This window comes from Botryllus schlosseri, chromosome 6, assembly GCF_051294905.1.
Source record: "Botryllus schlosseri isolate E-star chromosome 6, Bs_hap1, whole genome shotgun sequence".
NCBI classification, from domain to species: domain Eukaryota; kingdom Metazoa; phylum Chordata; class Ascidiacea; order Stolidobranchia; family Styelidae; genus Botryllus; species Botryllus schlosseri.
The window spans coordinates 4,290,736-4,313,269 of NC_137241.1; the positions used below are offsets into that span (position 1 = coordinate 4,290,736).

A 22,534-nucleotide genomic window follows, 5' to 3' on the forward strand; every position below is an offset into this window, starting at 1 on the left:
ATTTGGAGGTCCTTAGAAGACATTTCGGTTTTCTTGGAAAATGAGTAAAAATCCTCTTGAAACAGGACATATATGATATCCCTCCCTATTGGTAAATCAACCCAACTTCTTAAAGGGCTTCGCCTCCAGACCTTATTTATACGTCGGGACAATCGGCTTACCACGCGTCGACATCGCGAGTATCGATGTTCTGTACAGTCGGTATGTACTTGTATATATTCATGTTCTAAAATTATTCAAATTCACGAAGGAATTTCGTCAGTAAAATTGGTAATCAACTGCATATATCTAGGGTCGCATTTAAAACAAAAATCATTTAAAACAATCCTGTTTAAAACATGTTTTTGTTGTTTTTTATTTTTATTTTTTGATCTAGTCATGACGTCACGAATCTTTAATTGAAACGTCGCAGTGCCAGTACCAATAGACAAAATCCTAATAATGTGGTGACTTAACTATTCTTCGAAATTTCGATGAAATGTCGGTCTCGGTCGGTCGTCTGAGTTTCGAGTCATACGACTTGGTTCGAGTCATGCTCAATGACTCGAGTACAATGGTCGAGTAAATACACAGATTGACTCGAGTCGAGTCATTTCCTTATTTTGAGAAAATGACTCGAGTCAAGTCGAGTCATCAGAAAAGTGAAATCGTGACGGAATGCGTAAAATAATGATAGCGTAAATAAGCATTAGCCTAAGCATGTCACCCTGCATAAAAATAACAATACATTCGAGGCAACGGAAAAAACGGTCAAAATGCACATAAAGAAATAACTGAATACACAGCTAGTGGCACGGAAAGGTATCAGTATTACGTCGCGGAATCGTTCGAAAGTACACTGGAAACAGGTCATCCGCAATATCAGTGTTTAGAATGTAGATTCACCTCCATGCGTTATTGGCACATCACGCTGTCATCGTCGCACGAGTTCAGCTTCGTCACTCATAACATTTCGCAACCCATGCCTTTATGGTCCGGGAGAAAATCTAGTAGATTCTCGGATGCGTGGGTGGCAGAGATGAGCGGATTTGAAATCTCTATGTTCTAATCCCATCCAAATCCTAACCTTCAAATCCAAATCCGAATCCGAATCCATAACTTTTTCATATTCAAGTCCGTGTCCAATCCTAATCCGATTCCAACTGGAAATTCAGAAAAAATACTAATTTATGCAATGGAGGGATTCGAAAATTTTCTTTCACAACCAACGATTCACTTGATTCAAGATAACTTAGTAACCATAAGTACATTTTAATAACTGATCTGAATAAGTTTGTCGCCATTCGCCACACGACATTTCAATCTCCCAGAAAATAGGTAAATCCAATCCAAATCCTAATCCGTTCTGAAAAAAATGTCTGATCCAAATCCGACAAAATTTGACAAATCCTGTTTTTTCAAAACCTAATCCTAAGCCATGCTCATCTCTGGCGGGTGGGTAACGTAGGAAGTCGTCCGCCGCAATAGCAAAAAAATCAATGGGCATTTTTCATCCTGCGAAGACTTGTCAAGTCGATGGGTTGGTTTTCAAGCCACCTGCTACCCCGACAAGATAAGGTACGTGAAGGGTGATTTGCGTTAAAGTGCATTTCCCGCAGTTCGGTTCTGTTCATGATCCCATCAAGAATAATAATGATTGCGTTGGTTGCGTTGGGCTTTGTTTTTGTGAAGCATTTGGAACGCGTAGCGAGACTGTTATACCTGCCTTTGTATCTTCAAGTCTACGTAGAAAACGTGCATGTTATGCGATCGCGGATGTGAAGTAGTAGTGACCGCGCTGTGCGAAAGCTCGGTCATGTCGTCGCCGTGTTGCGAATATATGAGAGTTAGCAAGTGATGCAAGAAGGTGTTATTTCTGTAGAATTCAGTATGTGGATCAATTTCATCCTGGAAATCTTAATAGGACGAACTGTCAGCGATGCAATTGACCAATATAAAACTGGCAAAAGCCTCTAAGCCTAAGCATTCCCGGTCATCAGTCCGAGGATTCGTGTTGAATGGCGTCGAGTCGAAGTGTCGTATAAAGAGCAAGTACTTTATGGCGAGCTCCGTGTGGCTGCAATCCCGCGCTCATGAAGACAAATTAACGTTTCCAGCGCAGTCAGTGTATAAATCTCGTTTTTTTGCTTTCCGTGAGTTCATCAGTTTCCATCGTTGATCCAGGTAAGCTCATGAAATACACCGTTCACGTCTGCGGCGGATTTGAGATTTTTTTCCAGTGGATTAGGATTAGGATTGAATTTTCCGATTTTCGTGGAGATTGATGTCTTGTGGCGATGGCGAATCAGTCAATCAGGTTTATTAATATTTTTATCGTTTCAAAACATCACAAGACTGCGATACAATGAAAAGAAAGGTGTCGAAACAACTTGGAGTAGCCATAAGATCAGACACCCACCTTAGTCTGGGCGAAGTATAAGAGGCATGCACACTGAATGAAAAGTAGGCTAATGCAGAGAATATAAGACGCAAGCGACAAAATGAGGTGGCATGTGACGGAGGGCGAGGTTGATCTTAGGTAGTGGTCCGGTAATCCTGAAAACTATGGCTAGTATTTATTTAGAAGAAATTGCTTGTATTTCGACTTGAATGCGGACATGCTCGACGACTGTCATCGGATAGCCGGCGAGATGCTGTTCCACAATTGGGGTCCGGCATACTTGATAGAGCAATGCGTTTTCTTGTATTCAGTCTTGATCATATAGTAGTTATGTTCTTCGTTGACGCGCGTGTAGCCTACTGTAGGCTACTTGTGCGCTTTTGTCTCGGAGGTGAAGTAGTCGTTGAAATTTGAGGGACATTGACCGCAATGGAACTGATACATAAACTTGGTAATTTCTAGCTTCCTCATATCTTCTAAGTTTAGAACACCAAATCTTTTGAGAAGCGATCTATCAGTTGCACATCCAGGCCCCCATTGGGCTTTGGCAATGATACGGATGATCCGATGTTGTGAAGTTTTTGCAGTGGGTCAACTGTATTCTTGCAGGCACAAGCCCAACAAAGAATTCCGTATTGTAACTTTGATAGGAATAGAGTGTTGAAGAGTATCAACAGCACGCTGACTGGCAGAGTGTAGCTAAGGCAGCGAAATAGTCCACATACCTTCGATAGTTGTGGTTCGAGTGATTGTATGTGACTCTTCCCGGACGCGTCCAAATCCAGTAAAACACCAAGGTATTTGGCATTTTTAGTGTTGGAAATTGGTTGACCAGCGATGTCCACGGTTAGGTGATCGCAGGAGTTCACGACCAATAATTGGGAATTCGCAGCGTTAACCCGAAGGCTATTATGGGACGCCCACTCATGCACTTTGGGCATTTGATCACGGGTGACGGCTAGGGCTGGGCATAATGATTCGAGTCCTCGAATCTGAATCGAGTATTAATTGTGATGATTCGAGTCCGAGTAGTAAAAGACGATTTTTTCGAGTACTGGAATTATACGCTCCTCGCCACTGGAAGTTAATTTATCAACGAGAATTATAGTTTCGACAGTAATTTTCGCAGTTGAAGGCTTGAAACCTTGATTGGCCGTATCGTAGCATACAAAACATATAGTACAAAGCTACGAAGTTGCTGAAACTAGCAGATTTCCAAAGTCAGGATCGTCCCGCAACATTGTCACCAAGTGCAATAAAATCGGTATGGTCGAAAAAATACCAAAATATCTTTTATGTGATGGATAACAGGCATTACATTCTTCGTGGTGAAATTAAAGATACATATTTAAACCTTCACACATCACGTTCTGTTATGACGTCATAATTAGTGATACTCGATTACTCGACTCGACTCGAAGCATATTGCGTGATTCAGAATCGATTCACTCAGGTACTCGATTTTGCCCAGCCCTAGTGACGGCATTCAAGCTTGCGGTAGTAGGTGCGTGAGATAGGAGGTGAGTATCGTCAGCGAAGAGAGTGGTAGGCCTATTCAATGATGAGGTTTCAAAGATATCACTGACATATAAAGTAAAAAGGACAGGTCCAAGAACAGAGCCTTGCGGAACACCACATGTAACAAGGTGGGGGAAGGACAAAGTGTTGGATATCGAAACCATCTAATATCTTCCAGTCAGGTAGCTTTTCATGAGCTCTAGTTGTGGACCCCGGAAACCGTAGCGCGCCAATTTCGAGAGAAGAATACTGTGATCGACGCAGTCAAACGCTTTTTCTAGATCAAGAAAAACGCTACATCCCACACTTCATTTCTCCAAGATGTCATAGTACTGTTCAGCCACTGTTAACAGGGCATGCGAGGTTTGATGCTTTTTGCGTAAGCCGAACTGTTGTGGAGAAATGATAGACATCTTGGCGAGGAACGAAGATAGGCAGGGAGAGGAGCAATTTTTCGAACACAATTCCAATGCACGGTAGGACAGATATAGGTCAGTAGTTGGTGACATTAGTTTTATCTCTGGCTTTGTAAAACCGGTGACAAAGTCCTCCAGCAATTTCACAAAGTTTGCAAAGTTTTTACGTCATGTACTTTTGAATAGTATATTCATATTGAAATGAACCCGAATATTTTCTGCTGACACTCGTCAGGGGTAATCGTCAGCAACTAGTAAAGAATTCAAAAGAACAGCGTATATCAACAATCGGAACACAAAATATGACGTCACCAAGGAAAGGACGCAGTTTATTTTTGTCCTTGATGTTTTTGCGGCATATACACCGACTCATATTAGGGCGATTTTTTTTGACATGTCAAAAAAAAAGTCAAAATTAGGTCAAAATTGTTGCGTTAGGTCAAAAAATGTCAAAATTGTTTACGAAGTTAAAACTTTTTTGCAACCTGCATTTCGTTTGTATCGTAGATTTTGCACTTTCGGTGCACTTATCATTAGGCATTTTACAGCTTGTAGCCTACTTTATTTATAGGCCTACCGTTGTAGATGGCCCCGTGTCTGCTCATTGTGAATCATATTAAACATTCAAATGAAACAAATGGTGTTATGCTCAACGTACCGCAATATCCTAACTGAAGCAAGACTGCGTGGGCATTGCATGGTTCTTATATCAAGAAGCGCACGATGAAAAATTGTTATGTAGACAGCGTTGTCAGAATGAAGCAACACGGTTGGTCACCAGCAGTGTACGCACAACTTCAGTGTTGTCAGCCAACAACTGCTGCTGTTGAACGTTATTTCTCCATTCTTGGAAAGCTACTGAGTAAGGACAGACAGACACTTTCTACCCGAGAATGTAGGAAAGTACGTTTCGTTGTACTACAATTTGATTTAATTATTTCCATCATAATGCGTAATGGAACTACTGGAATTCTTCATAGGGCCAGATTTCGTTGAAATATTAGTTTTTTCATGTAAAAATTTGTCAGTTTCTGAGCCAAAAAACGTTTTTCAGGCCAAACTACTTCGTAAGGACAGACAGTTTCAACCAGAAATGAATATTAGTAGTACAATTTTAACATTATGTGTGAAAACACCTAATTTCAAAATTTGGATATTTTAGGTCAAAATCTTCCGTTTTTTAGGTCAAAAAAAATCGCCCTAGTCATGATAGACATACACACGATCTGCGCATATGCCATATGCATACCATGAGTGCATGATGTGCATATGCCGCTGGACAAGGAAGGTACAGATATAGCCTTGTACGTCTTTCTAAGTCTTACACCACCCTCCATGCTATCCCAGTAATGCATGAGCGCCAAGCAGGGAAGTCATGGATACTAGGGTTACCATATTTTTGTGAAGCAAATTCCGGACACTCCTTAGCGCCCACTAGCGGATTCAAAATGATTTATAACACATCATCTGTCAATATGACGTCCCACTAGAAAAGTTTTGCCCAATGCCCATCGACTACATACAGCAGTGGTACGCGACGGTCTTCCAGGTGATACGAGAGTAGATTCTGTTTCTTTTTTCGGCCGAGGGTAGCTATTATAGTTCAGGTGGGTCATGATTTTTAGTTTGGAGAAGCCGCCGCCGTCGTGGGTAGGGGCAATTTCACCAATAACGGCCTACGGAGAAGAGATTTAGTCGTAAAGTATTTGGATTCTTACGTAACCAAATTCCGTTTTATTATATTTGATCACTAGAATTCCAAATAGATCCACTACAGAAATCATATACTGCGCCTTAAAATGGGCAGTTTATTTTCTGTTTCGCTGCCTTCGGCAGCTCAACACGGTGGAAACATTTTGACCGCTTTGACGCACTTATCTTATCTAGGTGGTACGCGAGCACTGCCTAAAACCTCGAAATGGTGCGTGGGTGAAAAAAGGTTGGGAGCCACTGGTATATAGGAATGGAGTGGAACATAGGTCATGAATTGGGTCATCTGTAATTTGAGCTCTGGTGATTGCTACTTGGTAGGATCTACAATAGATTTCTACACCGGTCGAATGAAATCGTCTGGTGGGCCGTATCTGGCCTCTCGGGATTGTGTTTGACAGTCCTGCTATACTGTTGGGTCGGTGCGGCTATCTGATTATATGTTTTAATCAGGTCCGAAACAACATTTTTCTGCCCCATTCCGCCCCAAAAAAGAACTGATATTGGATCCACCATAGGGTAGTCGATGTAACTTCTTGGGCACTTACTATATGCATTTGGCTGTAAAATTTTATGAATAAATTCTGTCAATAATATATATTCTTCCATATATTAGGCTATACTATAAAATGCACCAGCAGATTGCACATCTGATGATTTCCAACCTGTTCTGGTTGCGACCAGGGCTTTGGAGCAGCCGTAAATTTAAACTGCTCCAGCTCCGCTCCGGAGCTTTCTTCTATCATACATTAGCTCCGGCTCCAGCTCCGGAGCCACATTATTACCACTGCTCCGGCTCCGGCTCTGAAATTATCGAATGGGCCTGTCTATATCAGAGGGTTTTGCGTGGCCAGCGGGGTAATTTCTTATTATATTATCGAAAATGAATTGCTCAGATTGTGAACTTGCAATGCCAACCAAAAATTACAAGTCTGGCTGCGACACTTGGGATGTTGATGACTAAAATATCAGTTGCGACGCATTGGCAGATCCATGGTCCAGTCACATTTTCAGTAAATCGTCGTACATTACAATAGACTAAAATAGTAGTGAAATTTTTCTTCACGCTTCGCGTGTTTAATTGTCACACGATTTCTTGCTTGGTAGCCTACCCCCTACCGAAAATGAAAAAAAAACGCCTAATTTACCCGATTGAGTCTAACTGTATTCGCAATTACGGGAGAAAGTCTTTCCGCGTTTGCGCTCGCATATAGTCGACGGTGAAATGTAGGCACAAAATCATTGTCGCATATATCGGAGACCTTCGATATCGATGTGGCCAGACGACGAATAGTCGTGTCCTTGCAAACTGAGCCTAGTGGACGGTATACAGTAGACCCGCAATATACTCAAGTAATAATATTATTGACCCATAGTTTATTTATAAACTTTGAAAATTTTACCCGCTTGGCGCGGCTAGTGGACCGCGCACTCGTTCGTCAATTGCATGTGCCCCTTTAGCCGAAAAGGTTGGCCATTCCTGGTCTATATAGATTACTAATCTACCCATAGGTTAGTTAGTAATCTAGAGTCTGTCAACCGTCAGTAACATCCGATGTAGCAACGAAGACATACGTGCCGCCGTGCCGGCTTGTGACGTCATAATGAATACTTGTTAATTATCGATAACATCATAGTTGCACTAGAACGCACAACTTTACTCTATGCCATTGCTGTGCACAGCATTAAAATTCAGGCCTGCTGTTCAATTATGATAAATCAGCAGATGTGGTTGTTGCATATATAATAGCATCTTATGAAATACGTCGGAGCCGGAGCTACTCCTCAAATAACTGGCTCCAGCTCCGGCTCCGGCTCCGGCTGAATTTTATGTAGAGCTCCGGCTCCGGCTCCAGCTCCGGTCAAAATGAACGGCTCCGGGGCTCCGGCTCAGGCTCCAAAGCCCTGGTTGCGACCTCATTTCCCACTTGAAAATGTTTCGTGGCCCAGCTCAAAACTTGATAAGCTTGCTCGAAATTATTCACGAACTGGGAAGCTGATTATGTCCAACATCATCGCGATCCCCAGATAAATTCAAACGATCCCAAGATTCAGAACCATTGTCTGTGACTGAAGCATCTAATCGACCTTAACCAACTATCGGAATATACCGTTAGCTTCTAACTGCGATTACAGTCAGACTTATTCCAGTAAATGGTGGTTATGTATTTTAGGCGAGGGTGCTGGAGCCTGGTGCCCATACTAATATCAATATACGTTGCATTAACTCGCGGGTGGCGCGAAGAAGAATTTTGAATAGTAAAAATCTGCTAGAAAATAATATTATTTATGTTGATTTACGAAAAACCTTTGCACCTACTTCAAACCTTCAAATTCCTGACATTTAGGCATATTTTAGAAATTCCTCCCGGACGCAGATTTTTCAGTGAAATTCCGGACATGTTCGGGAAATTCCGGACATATGGCAACCCTAATGGATACCAGCGTTACTAATCAGGTCTTTGGTCTGGATCGAACCCTCGACCTTCCGATCAAGAAGCCGGACGCTTTACCATTACGCTATCTTGTCGGTACCAGCACGAAATGTCGAATACGAGAGCGTACTTTGGCACTCATTGAGCGTCTGATTTCTTGATACTGAATTATATTGACATAATATGTAGGCTATAGCTTTCCAAGTGGAATCGGATTAGGATTAGGATTTGAAGGGCAACTCTAAACGGTGGAACGAGTGGACTGCGGAACATGCGATACTAAACGGCGGACCAGCGGAACTGCGGACCGAGCGGACCATAACAAAATAGCTCAATACTAAACGGCGGACCACGGAACAGCGGAACATGTAATACTAAACGGCGGACGGAGCGGAACTGCGGACCGGTGGACTATCACAACATTTGCAATGTAACCGGCGGACAGTGGATCAGGCGCATCTCGTGATTTTCTCAAGTGATATTTTTCTGGACTTTGTTGAAGCATATATTTTCTTGAAAATTTTGTCAAGTAATTTCATTTTGTCAAGTAATGTAATTCTTCAACGTCTAGTTATGAGTTACGACACAATTTTACTTTATTCCATGTCGTTATGTACTTTATATGTTTTGTATTTCTAAAATGTAGTAAGCTTTTAATGGTCATGACTTTGTAATCTGTTGACACCGGACCACAGTATCAGTTCTATAATAGAACTTCTATTACCAATTTCATCATTTCAAAAGACCACAACACAGCGATACAATGAAAAGATAGGAAGTTGTCGCATGGACTGGGATCAGTTGTAATCAGTTTACACCAGAATATATAGATCAAAGATACTTCATCTGATGTGCCCGTGGGAAAATTCAGTCATTTTTAACTAAGACTGTGAGAACCATAGAAGAAGTTAACCAGCGTAGTAGCCAGGTGGCATCCATAATCAGAGGTGGTCAAAATAGTCAAGAAAGCTACTCAAGTATAAGTATAAGTAGCGACGAAAAAATCTACTCAAGTACGATTAAAAGTACTTATTTCATAAGCCACCTAAAACTACTTGAGGTAGAAGTAGAATCGACTGACTTTAAATCTACTCAAATAAGTAAGTTGTTGTGAAAACGATCGTAATTCTTGCGCATGGACTGTCAAAAGCTACAAATGTAGCGATGCGGAAGGCGTAGAGAGCTTGATTCATCTTGATGCATCCCAGGAGGTATTCAATTTTCGACAGAATAATCAGTCGTCCACATCATGGGATGTAAATGATAGTTTTTATATGGAAATGCGAAACTAATCCTTTGTTTACTCGAACACCTCGTTTTAGAGAATATCGTGGCATGGCGCCCTCCCCCATATTATAGAGCCCCTAGTTCAGTCGAAGAGCAATTCGTTTTGTCGGAAACGGCTTTAACACAATGCACGAGTAATATACTTTAATTAAAAATATTGCAGATCGTAAAAAAGCCATACAGCGTATATAGCTATATTTTCGGAAAATATAAGGCATTACTACGCTTGCTTTTATACTTCAACATGAATGATCTCCTGACAAAACAACTGAAACTATAATTAGAACTCAACGTTTAATACTCGTGATTGAAAGAAAAATACAAATACTACTTCTAAAAATCGGAAAATATATTTCATGTCTTTTGTCCAGAAAGTTTTAACGGTGGTCTGCTAAAACAGGTCGAACGTTAAAAAGTCACAAAGTCCATTTTTCCATAATAGGACACTTCATGGGCTGCTACGTATAATAGGTAATTGCTAGATTGCGAAACGGTAGTGTCAAACGTTGTGGGGACCATACTTACTGTGATGGAACATTTGATATAGGCCACAATGCGGTGTGAACGGAACCACGCAACCCGTGATACTTTCGTTAAAACATATTTGTCACTTCATATGTACTGTGCGCGAAACGCAACGAAAATCCTGGGTGTTACAGGACTTCTATGAAAATTAAATGTTGGTACGACGTGAAAACATCCGCGAAATTCCTTAGGCTATCTTTCTTATAGGGGGAATAAACTACTTCTACTTGACAAACTGGAAATAGCGAAAAGTAAGTAAGTAGTTCACAAAATATTACGAAGTAGAAGTAGAAGTATCGAAAATAAGATCTACTTGAGCAAGTACCAGAAGTAGAGGAAAACTACTTGAGTACTTCGAAAAAGTAGAAGTACTTCGTTACTGACCATGACCACCTCTGTCCATAATCTGACATACCTTCAAGCACTGATTTAATGAGCCGTTCGCAGTTTCACTTTACGTTCAGTTCGCATGGCTTAATCTTTGAGACAAACATATTCATTATTCATCTTAGTCTGCTGTGACATTGTTCAGTCAGTCCACGTTTTCATTGAGAAATCCTTCTTGGATTTGTATAGGAAGTTGTTATAAGTTTTCCCTTATCAAATTATCGTGTTCGAGCAAAAAAACAATACTTTCTACATGGCATAAAGTAAACAGTTCGTATATTTTAACTTCATAGTCCAGAAACGTAACCATTACAAGAGTGAGCAGATGAAAACCTACTGGCACGTTCCAAAATAAAAAGTACTTTCTTTATTTCGCTAGATCAGAGGTCTCAAACTCAAATGTGCTCGCGGGCCAGTTTTCCAGTTTTGACGACGCCGCGGGGCGCAGCATTTATAGGGGTATTCTATGTCTTCCCAAGTAGGCCTTATTTAGCGGGAATGAATTGTCCTATTGAAAGAGAGCCGATCCAGCAGACTGATAGTCAACACACATCGTCAAAGTGTGATTTACTCTTGTGTCAATTTAGGCCTGGCACGAATAGAATCATCACATTTATAACTATTTGAATAGAATTGTTGTTGTACTTGATATATATTAATTATAAGATATAGACACCATATGGCGGACAAATGTATGTTGCCATCATAAAAGCTATCGGGTTATTATTTTTCAGCTACTATGAATATTTTGAATTTAACAGATTGATAATAGAGAGTGATCTGATATCAAATCATTTTTAAATTGAGCATTATCCCTGATTCGGGTATACTTCTGATAAGTAGGCTATTAATCTCATCGCCAAATATCTTCAAATATTAGAGCAGAAAAAATATAAATATAATATAAATATATTAATGAATGTGTCCTAGTGATTGAAATGTCGGAACGCTGGACGGCCCATTGCTGTTACATCGTTGGAGCGTCCCACTACGGTACTCGATACATTTAAGTGACCTTAATAACATGGTTTAACGACCATCAAAGATGTAACTAACAGATTGCCAATGGTTGTCATAACAACTTGCTTAGTTAGCGAAATACCAAGTTGCGACCTTCTGATCTATTACTATTCCCCTGATACGCGATTAGTTTGTTGCGTCCATGGTTCTAAAAAATTCACGGCATTCCGAGTCACTCCAAGTCCACTCGAGTCATTTTCATTTTGCCATCGAGTTAGCCCGATTCTGAGTAATTTAGGAAATGTCGCGTCTAAGTCCAACTCACAAATTTCAGTCACGAATCGTCTAAGGGTCAGGATTTGTCATCATGAATTGGAAATGTGGCGAAATAGTGAATCTTCCACTGCATGGTAGCGTTTGCAATTGATGTGATAGTGAAGTTTGATGAAGTTTGAGGCTTTCGGAGCAATTTAAGAGGGAATTTTCACTTTATAACCTGAAAAGATACATGTGACACTCATATATTGTCAAATTAATAAAAATCTAAAATGTCGTCGCGGGCCGCACAAAATGCTCAAACGCTCAAACTCTCAAAACGTGTGTTTGAGACCTCTGAGCTATAGATAGACTATAAGAGCACCATCACCGACGTGATGGAAACATCCATCGAAAAGAGAGCATCAGAGTTAGCTAGTCACTTTTCATTATAATTACTACACAAGTAGACACATACATATACATTTCCTCTCGATCAGAGATAGTCGATATATACCAGGGGTGGCCAACCTGCGGTCGTAGAAGGAAATTTGTGCGGCCGTGGACACGTAATTCATGTGTTTAGGCGGCTGTTGACATGCGATTTGGATTTACGAATTGACTTCCGATTTCTTAATAGATTTTAATAAATTTTGAACTTTCTTCGCGCTGCGTGCGATTCAATGTGACTTTATTTTTCGATTGTAATAGAGTAGCGCTCTTTGCAATTAAAGCCCCCACACTACAGATGCAAACAGCAGAGTAAAATGATGCGCCTGATATAAAAATACCAACTCGCGTCCGTGTGCTCTTCCCTATACCGACAATCCTGATTGGAGGTCAAGAAATAACAGAATGCAAAAAAGTGACTAATAACAATTGGCCCAGCCGAAAATGCATCATCAACGTCATTTATAACTTTCCCTAAATTTTCGAAAACACCCCTCACCAACTCCTACCTATGAATCTGATCACATGGACTGAGAAAGGATAATTGTTTGATAGTCAATCAATCAATCAATCAGATTTATCAGTAACATGTAAAACTACTAATATTAATGATGAAATTCATCAGTGAATCTGAAAAAAATTTCCCAATCCGCGCGACTATGAACAATCCCATGACATTACCAGTGACCAATATGCATTCGCAATTTCGGTGCGTATAGTAAGCCTATATGATAGGGTTACCATACGTCCTCTTTTAAGAGGATTTGTCCTCTTTTTTGACTTTTTTGAAAGTGTCCTCGGAGGACGCCCTTTTGTCCTCTTTTTTGAAAATTTAGGTCATATTTCGAGCAAAATGCGAGTGATATGCGCCGTAAATTAGCACAGAAGTGACGCTTTTTTTTTAGTCAACCACCCGGCAATGTGGAGGAAGAAATGGTATTTTGGGCTCTGAGCGTGAAAGTTGACCTTTTTTGTTTCTAGTCAACCGATCACAAAGTGGGAAAAATTCACCGATTTTTGAGAATTCTTCTCCGGTTTTGCAAGTCTCAAATTTCTGAAAAAGTGTCCTCTTTTTAGATTTCCAAAATATGGTAACCCTACTATATCATTAAATACATTTGTCCGGAGTGCACCGGAAATGGACATGGACAGTTTAACATGTGTATTTTGCGTCCAGTTAGTTCATGGCATTCATGCTCACCCCATACCATGTCTGTGGTGTGTTAGTAGAGTATTGCATTGCAAGCATGGCACCATGTCTGGGGTATTTTTGGAATGTGTTGGTACTGCGTTGCAGTCTGGACATCATGTCTGAGGAAAGTTTGTGGTATGTTCGTACTGTGTTGCAGCCCGGACATCAAGTTTGCGTATGTTTGGGGTCTGTTGGTACTACGTTACCACACTTGAAGACACCCCATAGTTACCCTAGACAAGATATCCTTATGTTCGGTATGCTCCTTATTGCTAAAATGAAAGGCACCCTTTGAGAAATTAGGAGCTGCACCGGATCCGCGGTCCGCTGTTTACATTGTGGTCTTTGTAGTAGTCCGCTCGGCGCTAGTTCCGCAGTTCCGCTCGGTCCACCAGTTAGGATTGCAAGTTCCGCTAGGTCCGCGGTCCGCTCGTTCCGCCGTTTAGTATTGGGCTATTTTGTTATGGTCCACTCGGTCCGCAGTTCCGCTCGGTCCGCCGTTTAGTATTGTAAGTTCCGCTAGTTCCGCGGTCTGGTCGTTCCACTATAGAGACTGTAGGATGGAGCGACGACCCATTGTTCTAAGTTTAGATCCGTCACGCTTGACTTTGCGGAGTGAAATTCCATTCGCGAGAGTCCGATTGTCCTATTTTACATGTAAAAGTATAGGCGATTTCGGAAATACACGGACGAATTTGACCGCCGAAAAAGGGTGGAAATATTCTAGCTAGACGTTTCAAATTTTGCATGTTACGAGGAAGCATCAATATGTTCTCACTAAAAAAAATTCACAACTGGGCTCCACCCAGAACACGTTTAAAATCAATTTCCCGCAATGCCTTATTCAGCGATAAACTTTCCGCGGCCGACTATGTTCGAATCCCGTAAACTCGTAGACAATGCTATAATTGATAAGGCTTTATGCGGTAACTGAGTGGCCGTTGAAAGCCGCTGATACCGATACAAAACTGCCCAAACTATTTTCTGTGCATAAGCAACCGATGAAAAAAACGAATAGCCTACACGGAAAGCGGATGAAAAAGAGCGACGAAAAGATTATCACTACATCCAAAAGATCAATATCGTACACTGTTTCATCGGGCATTAGGCCTATGTTACATTGGAAGACTGTACTTGTTCGTTTTGACATCTTCTTTTCTGTTCACTAGGCTACATCGCATTGTCTTATATCCCGTTGTACATTTTGCGTCTTTAGCAGTTAAAAATAATAGATCCGCCGCGGCAATTATGGCCAAAAACTGCGCTATCCCTGGATGTACCTATGTGAACATTCCGCGTAGTGATCAATCTCGTAAGAGGTCCTTATTCGCGGTACGAAGACCAGAGCTGTTAAGGAATGAAGCGGCCCAGAAGCAGCACGCAGCAATGGCCAGCCTCCTTCTTTCCATCAGGGACCCCTCAAAAGGAGATCGTATCAAGACGTTGCTCCATAAGGAGACGTAAGTAAAGCAGCTGTCTCAACTTCAACAGAACTAACAGTGTAATTTATAATAGAGCCGCAATCTGCGAAAATCATTTTGAGGAGAGCGACATCATTCAGCTCAAAACTAGAAAGCAACTCAAGGTGGGAGCTCTGCCTAAGCTAAATTTGCCTGAAAGATGTAGCACAATCATAAAGGTATGCAGGGTATCTCTCACTCAGATCAAGAAACCAATGCGCACCAAACGATTCCAATTGATATATTTATTCATATAGAAAGAAAGGAAGATACCTTTTCCAAGAAAAGAGTTGCCAGAGACAGTGAGGCACAAAAATATTCCAGATTTGGTACAATCAGCTTCTAATTTGAACAGCAAAATTTGGGGTATAGCAGGCCTGATGGTTTGATATCACAAGTAGATTCAATAGCTGGATATTGCTTCTTCATTTAGGTAACTGGGCATTCTATGAACTGAAAGGTAGACTGCACATTGAGAAGCATGGTATGGAAGATGACATAGTGCCAATAATCAGGTTAAGTTAATGTTAATTTCATTATATTGATTGAATTGGCCCGCATGAAATTATATTCATTTTGAACAGGGTAGTGATTTCCAGCACTCTATCCATTGAATCAGCAGCTCTTCACGGCTGGAAATTCATCTGTACGGACCAGCTTCTTCATATCGATCTGAAACATTCAACCCTTCATAACGTCTTAGGTTACCTATAAATTAACAATGTATTAGAAAACTCGCATAATACGAGTTATTTATAGAAAAGCTTGATGAAGTAAGACTTTGCACCGGAGTTCAGGAAGTGACAAAGCATACAAAGGAGCATATAATTATGAAATGGGAGTCGGACCAGTTGAAAGTGGAAAAAACATTTTCACGAGCTAAAAATTGCATTATAACAGGTAACCATTGCAGTTCAATTGTTTGAATCTATTTTCAAGTGATGCGGTATGTATTTAGTTTGAGATCCCGATTCAGTATGCACAAACTGTGCCAAACACGACATAAAAGCGAGATATAACAGGAAGTACTGTAGCAAAAAAAAGTTGGAACTCTTAGAAAAAAAATGAGAGGCTCACAGTGTAGGAAGACCTCCACATGGAAATTATGGTTGCGAGAGTCATCTCGTGATTAATGAAGTTCATAGTTCAATTCATTTATGACTTGCAGGCAATGATGAATGAGGAATCGGAAAACATGAACGAGTGGCAAAGAATGTTTTTTCAAGAGCAGTGCTCAAATGCAGAGAGGCATCCTAACGCTAGACGATATCATCCAGACGTGATTAGGTGGGCACTAGAATTGTACGCAAGATCACCTGCGGGATACCAAATGCTCCGACAAACCGGAGTTTTATCGCTTCCTTCATCTGGTGTTCTGAGGCAATATAGGTACACCTATACAGAATCTTCACTATACTTGTAATACTGGAACTTTTTAGCATTGCTTGATATGTTCAGGAATTTTGCATCTTCTAATGCTGGCGTTTGTGAGTCCACACTCCTGCAATTAGAAAAATTGACAAAAACTATCGATGCATATTTGGTGGTTGACGAAATGAAAGGTACGTTAAGCTTATGTTACATTTATACAAACTGGCAGGCTAAACAAATGCTTCATTTAGTGAGAGAAAACCTAGTATATCAGGATGGCAGGATATTGGGATATGTAGATCATGGTGATCGACATTCTCCCGAGGATATTGCAACACATATATGCAGTAGGCTCATTTTACTTTAGCTACAAGATTGTCCATTACAATTCAAGCTTTGATATTCATTTCAGTTCAGCAACAAACGCAAGACCGTCACGCAAGTATCCAAGATATTCACTAATCAGGCCAAACATATTAAGACGTCCAATTAGTCACAGAGTCCGTTATAAGTATTCAACCTCCAATACTCCGACCCATTCCCATCGACAACCATGCATTAATAAACCAACCAAACACTCAACTTTCCACCGTCTGAATTCCATGTGGGATTAATAATGGTACACGTAACGATGGGTAGCTCCCTCCGCAAAGCGGAGCGTGACCAATCTAAAGGGAGTTGAAAATATTATTGCGCGCAGTGTAAATAGAGTAGTTCAACTTATATAGATATTTTGGTATATCAATGCACTAATACCGGTATAATATCTCATATTTATAGTATTATGGGCAATAATACCATAAATATCCATTTTTACAAGATAGTTGCTGAAAAATCACGCAAACAAAATATGTCGCGGATGAATATTAATTAGGCATTTAAATCAGTCGTCGCTCCATCCTATAGTCTCTACAGCAGAGATGAGCATGGATTAGGATTAGGTTTTGAAAAAACAGGATTTGTGAAATTTTGTCGGATTTGGATTGGATTTGGATTAGACATTATTTTCAGAACGGATTAGGATTTGGATTGGATTTACCTATTTTCTGGGAGATTAAAATGTCGTGTGGCGAATGGCGACAAACTTTATTCAGATCAGTTATTAATGTACTTATGATTACTAAGTTATCTTGAATCAAGTGAATCGTTGGTTGTGAATGCAAATTTTCGAATCCCTCCATTGCATAAATTAGTATTTTTTCTGAATTTCCAGTTGGAATCGGATTAGGATTGGACATGGACTTGAATATGAAAAAGTTATGGATTAGAATTAGGATTTGGATTTGAAGGTTCGGATTTGGATTGGATTAGGACATAGAAATTTCGAATCCGCTCATCTCTGCTCTATAGTTCCACCGGTCCGCATGTGCACCGTTTAGTATTACATGTTCCGCGGTCCGCCGTTTAGAGTTGCGCGGATTTGAAGCTTCGGATTTGGATTGGATTAGGACATAGAAATTTTAAATCCGCTTATATACGCTTAGCAGAGATGAGCGGATTTGAAATTTCTATGTCCTAATCCAATCCAAATCCGAACCTTCAAATCCAAATCCTAATCCTAATCCATAACTTTATCATATTCAAGTCCATGTCCAATCCTAATCTGATTCTAACTGGAAATTCAGAAAAAATACTAATTTATGCAATGGAGGGATTCGAAAATTTTCTTTCACAACCAACTATTCACTTGATTCAAGATAACTTAGTAACCATAAGTACATTGATAACTGATCTGAATAAAGTTTGTCGCCATTCGCCACACGACATTCCAATCTCCCAGAAAATACGTAAATCCAATCCTAATCCGTTCTGAAAAAAAAACGTATATTCCAAATCCAATCCAAATCCGACAAAATTTCACAAATCCTGTTTTTTCAAAACCTAATCCTAATCCATGCTCATCTCTGACGCTTAGGCGCCAATACTTTGTTTTGGATTTTTAGATGGGCGTCGATGAGGATTGCGCAATAGTAACTTTTGCAGTAGGTTGATCAATCAATCAATCATCATCATCATCATTGGTTTATTAGCAATTTTTATCAGTTCAATACACCACAAAATGTGGCGAGATAGCGCAGTGGTATAATCCGCGGCTGCAACACCAATGAGTGCGGGTTCGAGTCCGACCAAGGTCCCAGACTGGAATCAGTGGTTGTGTTCGTCAATAAGTTGCGCGTGACAGAAGGGTTTGTTCCATAGAATAAATAAAGAATTGAATGAAAAGTCGCGCGTGACGTTTGCCACCATTTCCACTCTGGCCAAGGTCGACTTCCGAATTCCGATACTTAAGTGTTGGAGGTTTACCTAATCTCCTCGCCACCGCATCTGTGTCAGCGCCTCAGCGGTGTCGTACAAAAGCCTAGAGGTGGGCCGTGCTATAAGTCGGCAGTTACGGAAAATAAGAAGAATATCGGCCTGGTGTAAATGACCATAGTAGTTGACAAACACCATGAATACCCCAAAAAGCATAAACACCACAAAATGCGATACAATGAAAAGATAGGAATGTGTCGAAGCGACTTGGAGTAGTCTATGGAGTCAGACACCACCTTGGCCTAGGCGATTATCTTCAGTTGTTCACAATCACTAATAAAAATAAAAATCTCCTCGGTATCCACACGGGTAATATACGTATAGTGATCTCCTCCTTTTAATGATTTATGTGTCAGGACAAGAAATACTCCATCGAAAAAGATTCACTAACCGCAACATTACACCACTCACCACTGCATTGGCGCAGATCCACCTTGGGATACAATGGCTACAATTGTATCACATTTGTGGGATCGAAGATATGGAATGCAAATTCGTTCACAGACGAGTGTATCAGAGTTCAGCGAACAAGTCTGATGAATGAGCCAATACTAAAGCGATATATAAATAGCCTACTTCATAGGGAGACGGGAGTCATCTGTTAATCATTTTTTTCCTTTGTCCTTTATTCCCGCTTTCTTTAGCTCTTATTTTCATAGTGATCTATTTATATTATGTCGATACAAAGATATTACTGCTCTAATATCTATTTATTTATTCGCTTATTGTCAATGACCTGAACTTGATGCAGGTGCAATATATTTCAAATAATTTACAGTTACATCTTAACTCCTACCATTTATGAATTCTTTTTTTTCATGTTGATGTACATTATTGCTGTTGAAATTGACAGTCGACAATTAACAGTTTATTTTTATATCTTTCATTCAAGAATGAATAGGTATAAAACAGCACAGCTATTTTCAATATCATAATATCAATATGATATTCCTATCATTGAAATATTTCTTTCTCAGGTGTAAATATTATTATATATCATCACCAACATCTGATTATGAAATTTTGTTTGCCTGCTGGAATGTATCCAGTGATTCGGACAAGCTTGTTGTTAATGGGGTTCTTACGCACCACATTAGGACAAAGTAGGCATTCAAATTTAGCTTAGATAATAGTATAGTGAGATAGCAGTGTGGAAGCGAGTTGCTGCCTTTGAGTCGCACGTCATCATTTCACATTTTGAATGATTCGAGTCGTTGCATTTTGCAAGATGAATTAAGCACAGATTAAGCCGCTCGCTATTCCGAATCGAGTAACGAAAATAGAGTTGACTAGCTTATATATGCAAAAGGGCGTTGTATCGCTCACACATACATAGAACTGCTAAATAATCTAGATTCGCGGTTCTCAACGTTTTCAACCTTATGGACTGGTAAGACTTTGAAACAACTGTTGCGGACCGGAGAACCTTAAAAATCAAAATTAAAACCTGATTATAATTGCGATAAATGTATGCAAATTACATGTAATAGACGGTGATGGAAACTTGATATAATGCTGCCTCTGCGATATTTATATGTGGTTGTGTTGAAGTTTCTGCAAGGCAAAGCTTTTGACGTCTTGTTCAATTTGATCTGTTGAAAGAAATAGGCCTACAACTTTTCTGTTTGCTAGCCTCTGCTATACAACCAAGTGTCGCTTAATTGCACTGTCGGAATTTAACGGAGTTCGTTTAAAATCTCCGTTTCGAGCTGTAGGCTACGTTTGAACAGTACAACACGTGCACCGTTGCGACGTACGCTCAAAGTAAACCGTGAACCCTCTATTGCAACACAATGCTGAATAATATGTTCCAAATAGCTCAATCAATTTAACATTTTGTCTTTTATTTCTATAATAAATGTGAACAAGCGTCCATCTATTTCATTTTGAAATTGACATTTAAAATTCGAATATATTTGGCGGACCGGCAGGAAACCGCGGACCAGCAGTTGAGAACCACTGATCTAGATAAATGTAGGGTTCAAAAATAACTTTTTTCTTCAGATTTCACTGGATATTCTATAATATTGTTAGGTTATCGTTACCGTTGAATTTGGCTCATTTCTAACCAGTAGGAGTGAAGCGACAAGAGTGCAAAAATTGGAATTATTTAATAGAAATAAAAATAAAATTTTACTGCTAACCCCATGAAATTGTTCATTTGTCTAGAAATCGTTGCGTAACGGATTTGGTTTAATTTCAACTCATTGAAGTGGGGTTGTTAGAGTAGTGTGGATAAATCAAAGGTGCCCAACCTGCAGCCGTAGCAGGAAATTGATGCGGCCGTCAACACGTAATTCAATTAGTATGTGAGCCCCAAAGTACAGTATGCGAACAGCATAGAAAAATGATGCGCCTCCATATAGAAATACCAACTTGGAATTTTGTGCTCCTCACGAAAGAAATTTGTTTCTGGTGCGTTCGGGCAATTCCAATATCTTTCAACTATATACCGACAATCCTGATGGGAGGATAAGAAATAACAGCACACAACAAAGTGACAAATCACAATTGGCCCATCATTCGTTATTTATAACTTTCCCTAAATTTTTCGAAAACACTCCATCCATCAACTCAACATTCATTCATGAATCTGAAAAAAATCTTGTCGCACCATGCGCGACCATAACAAATCATAACATGACATATGTTATAACATAACATGACCACTCGCGATTTCGGTGCGTATAGTAGCCTACAGTAAGTTGATATGAAACCAGTAGCCTACATTAGTCCAGAGTTCACCGGAAATGGACATGGACAGTTTAACATGGGTAGCTAACTATGGGTTACAGTTACCCAGTTAGCTAATATAGGTTACAGCTATACCCTGGAATGCGGCCGCGGGCTACATAAGTAATCGAAATTCGGCCTTAGAAAGCAAAAAGGTAAGTGACCCCTAAATGGTAAAATTTACCACCTTGAATACAATAATTTTTACGGATACATAAATCTTCTATTCCAATAGCTTAACTTCAATAGTTTCGAATTAAGCCAAACTCGTAATGCTTCGTTTTTGTAGACAATCTGAAATTTTCATGGGATAGCCAATGAAATTTGAAATGAGATAACAAAAAAAAAATTGAAAAAAAATCATAGCTTTGCTCATACAGGTTGAAAGGAAACCAATTTCGGTGTGCAGCGTTTTAACAATCAGAACTGTTAGTAGGCCTATAAGCACGGAACTTCAGAAAATTGCATTACAGTTTTTGTTCTGCAGCATGCACATGGAATTTCTCGCATCCTGCGGGAGACACGGTGAAGAGAGCTGCTGGATCGTCTGTTGTCTTCAGAGCTCAAGCGATCGGAGAAGTCATGACCACTGCAGATAGACTTACATGGAAGGCTGACCGTGTAGGTAACAGTATATATCAGGGGCGGGCAACTTCTCCAAGTCGGCGGGCCGGATATAGGAAAATTAAGTACTTGGCGGGCCGGATTGCTGAATCGATACATTATTCGCCCATTTATCCACGTATTCAAGGAATAAATCGTATTTAATGAATGTATTTTAACGACAGCGATGCAACTTCAAAGTCATTTTTCGCCAATAATGACGAAGACAATGTCGATTTGAGAACAGCACTGTCATACAGCAGGGGTGGCTAATCTTTTTGCCAGTCACGGCCGCATTGCGACTACTCATGTAGCCTACGGCCGCATTCCAGGGAATAGTCGTAATGAAATAGCAGGACGCCAAATACTCATGTTAAAGTGTCTATGTCCATTGTCCATTTCCGGCGAACTGCGTACTAATCTATTAAATAATGTAGGCCGTTCATAGTTGTGACAAGCGCAAAAATTTTTCATAATTCATTCATGAATTTCGTCATTAAAATTAGTAGTATCTACATCAGGGGTCGCCAACTCAAAAT

The 22,534-nt window shown here is 40.1% G+C and overlaps 1 protein-coding gene and 1 long non-coding RNA gene across 10 annotated transcripts in view; both read left to right on the forward strand.

Moving 5' to 3' along the window:
• Window positions 1–14,838: 14,838 nt before the first annotated feature.
• LOC145440343 (uncharacterized) lies at window positions 14,839–15,904 on the forward strand. The gene is made up of 5 exons (XR_013915529.1): window positions 14,839–14,975; window positions 15,031–15,341; window positions 15,409–15,490; window positions 15,560–15,678; window positions 15,735–15,904. It is a non-coding gene; the product is annotated as an uncharacterized LOC145440343 (long non-coding RNA).
• Window positions 15,905–19,617: 3,713 nt separating this feature from the next.
• Window positions 19,618–22,534, forward strand: part of LOC145440342 (uncharacterized) — a 28,805-nt gene continuing 25,888 nt past the window's right edge. For 7 of the 9 annotated variants that reach the window (XM_080317916.1, XM_080317920.1, XM_080317922.1 and 4 more), the window contains exons 1-2: window positions 19,618–19,762; window positions 21,880–22,013. In XM_080317916.1, coding sequence (XP_080174042.1) covers window positions 19,675–19,762; window positions 21,880–22,013 — 222 coding nt within the window. In that variant the 5' untranslated portion in view covers window positions 19,618–19,674. Of the gene's footprint in view, window positions 19,763–20,319; window positions 21,548–21,865; window positions 22,014–22,534 lie in introns of those variants that run through there. The other 2 variants (XM_080317918.1, XM_080317919.1) reach the window with 2 other exon arrangements.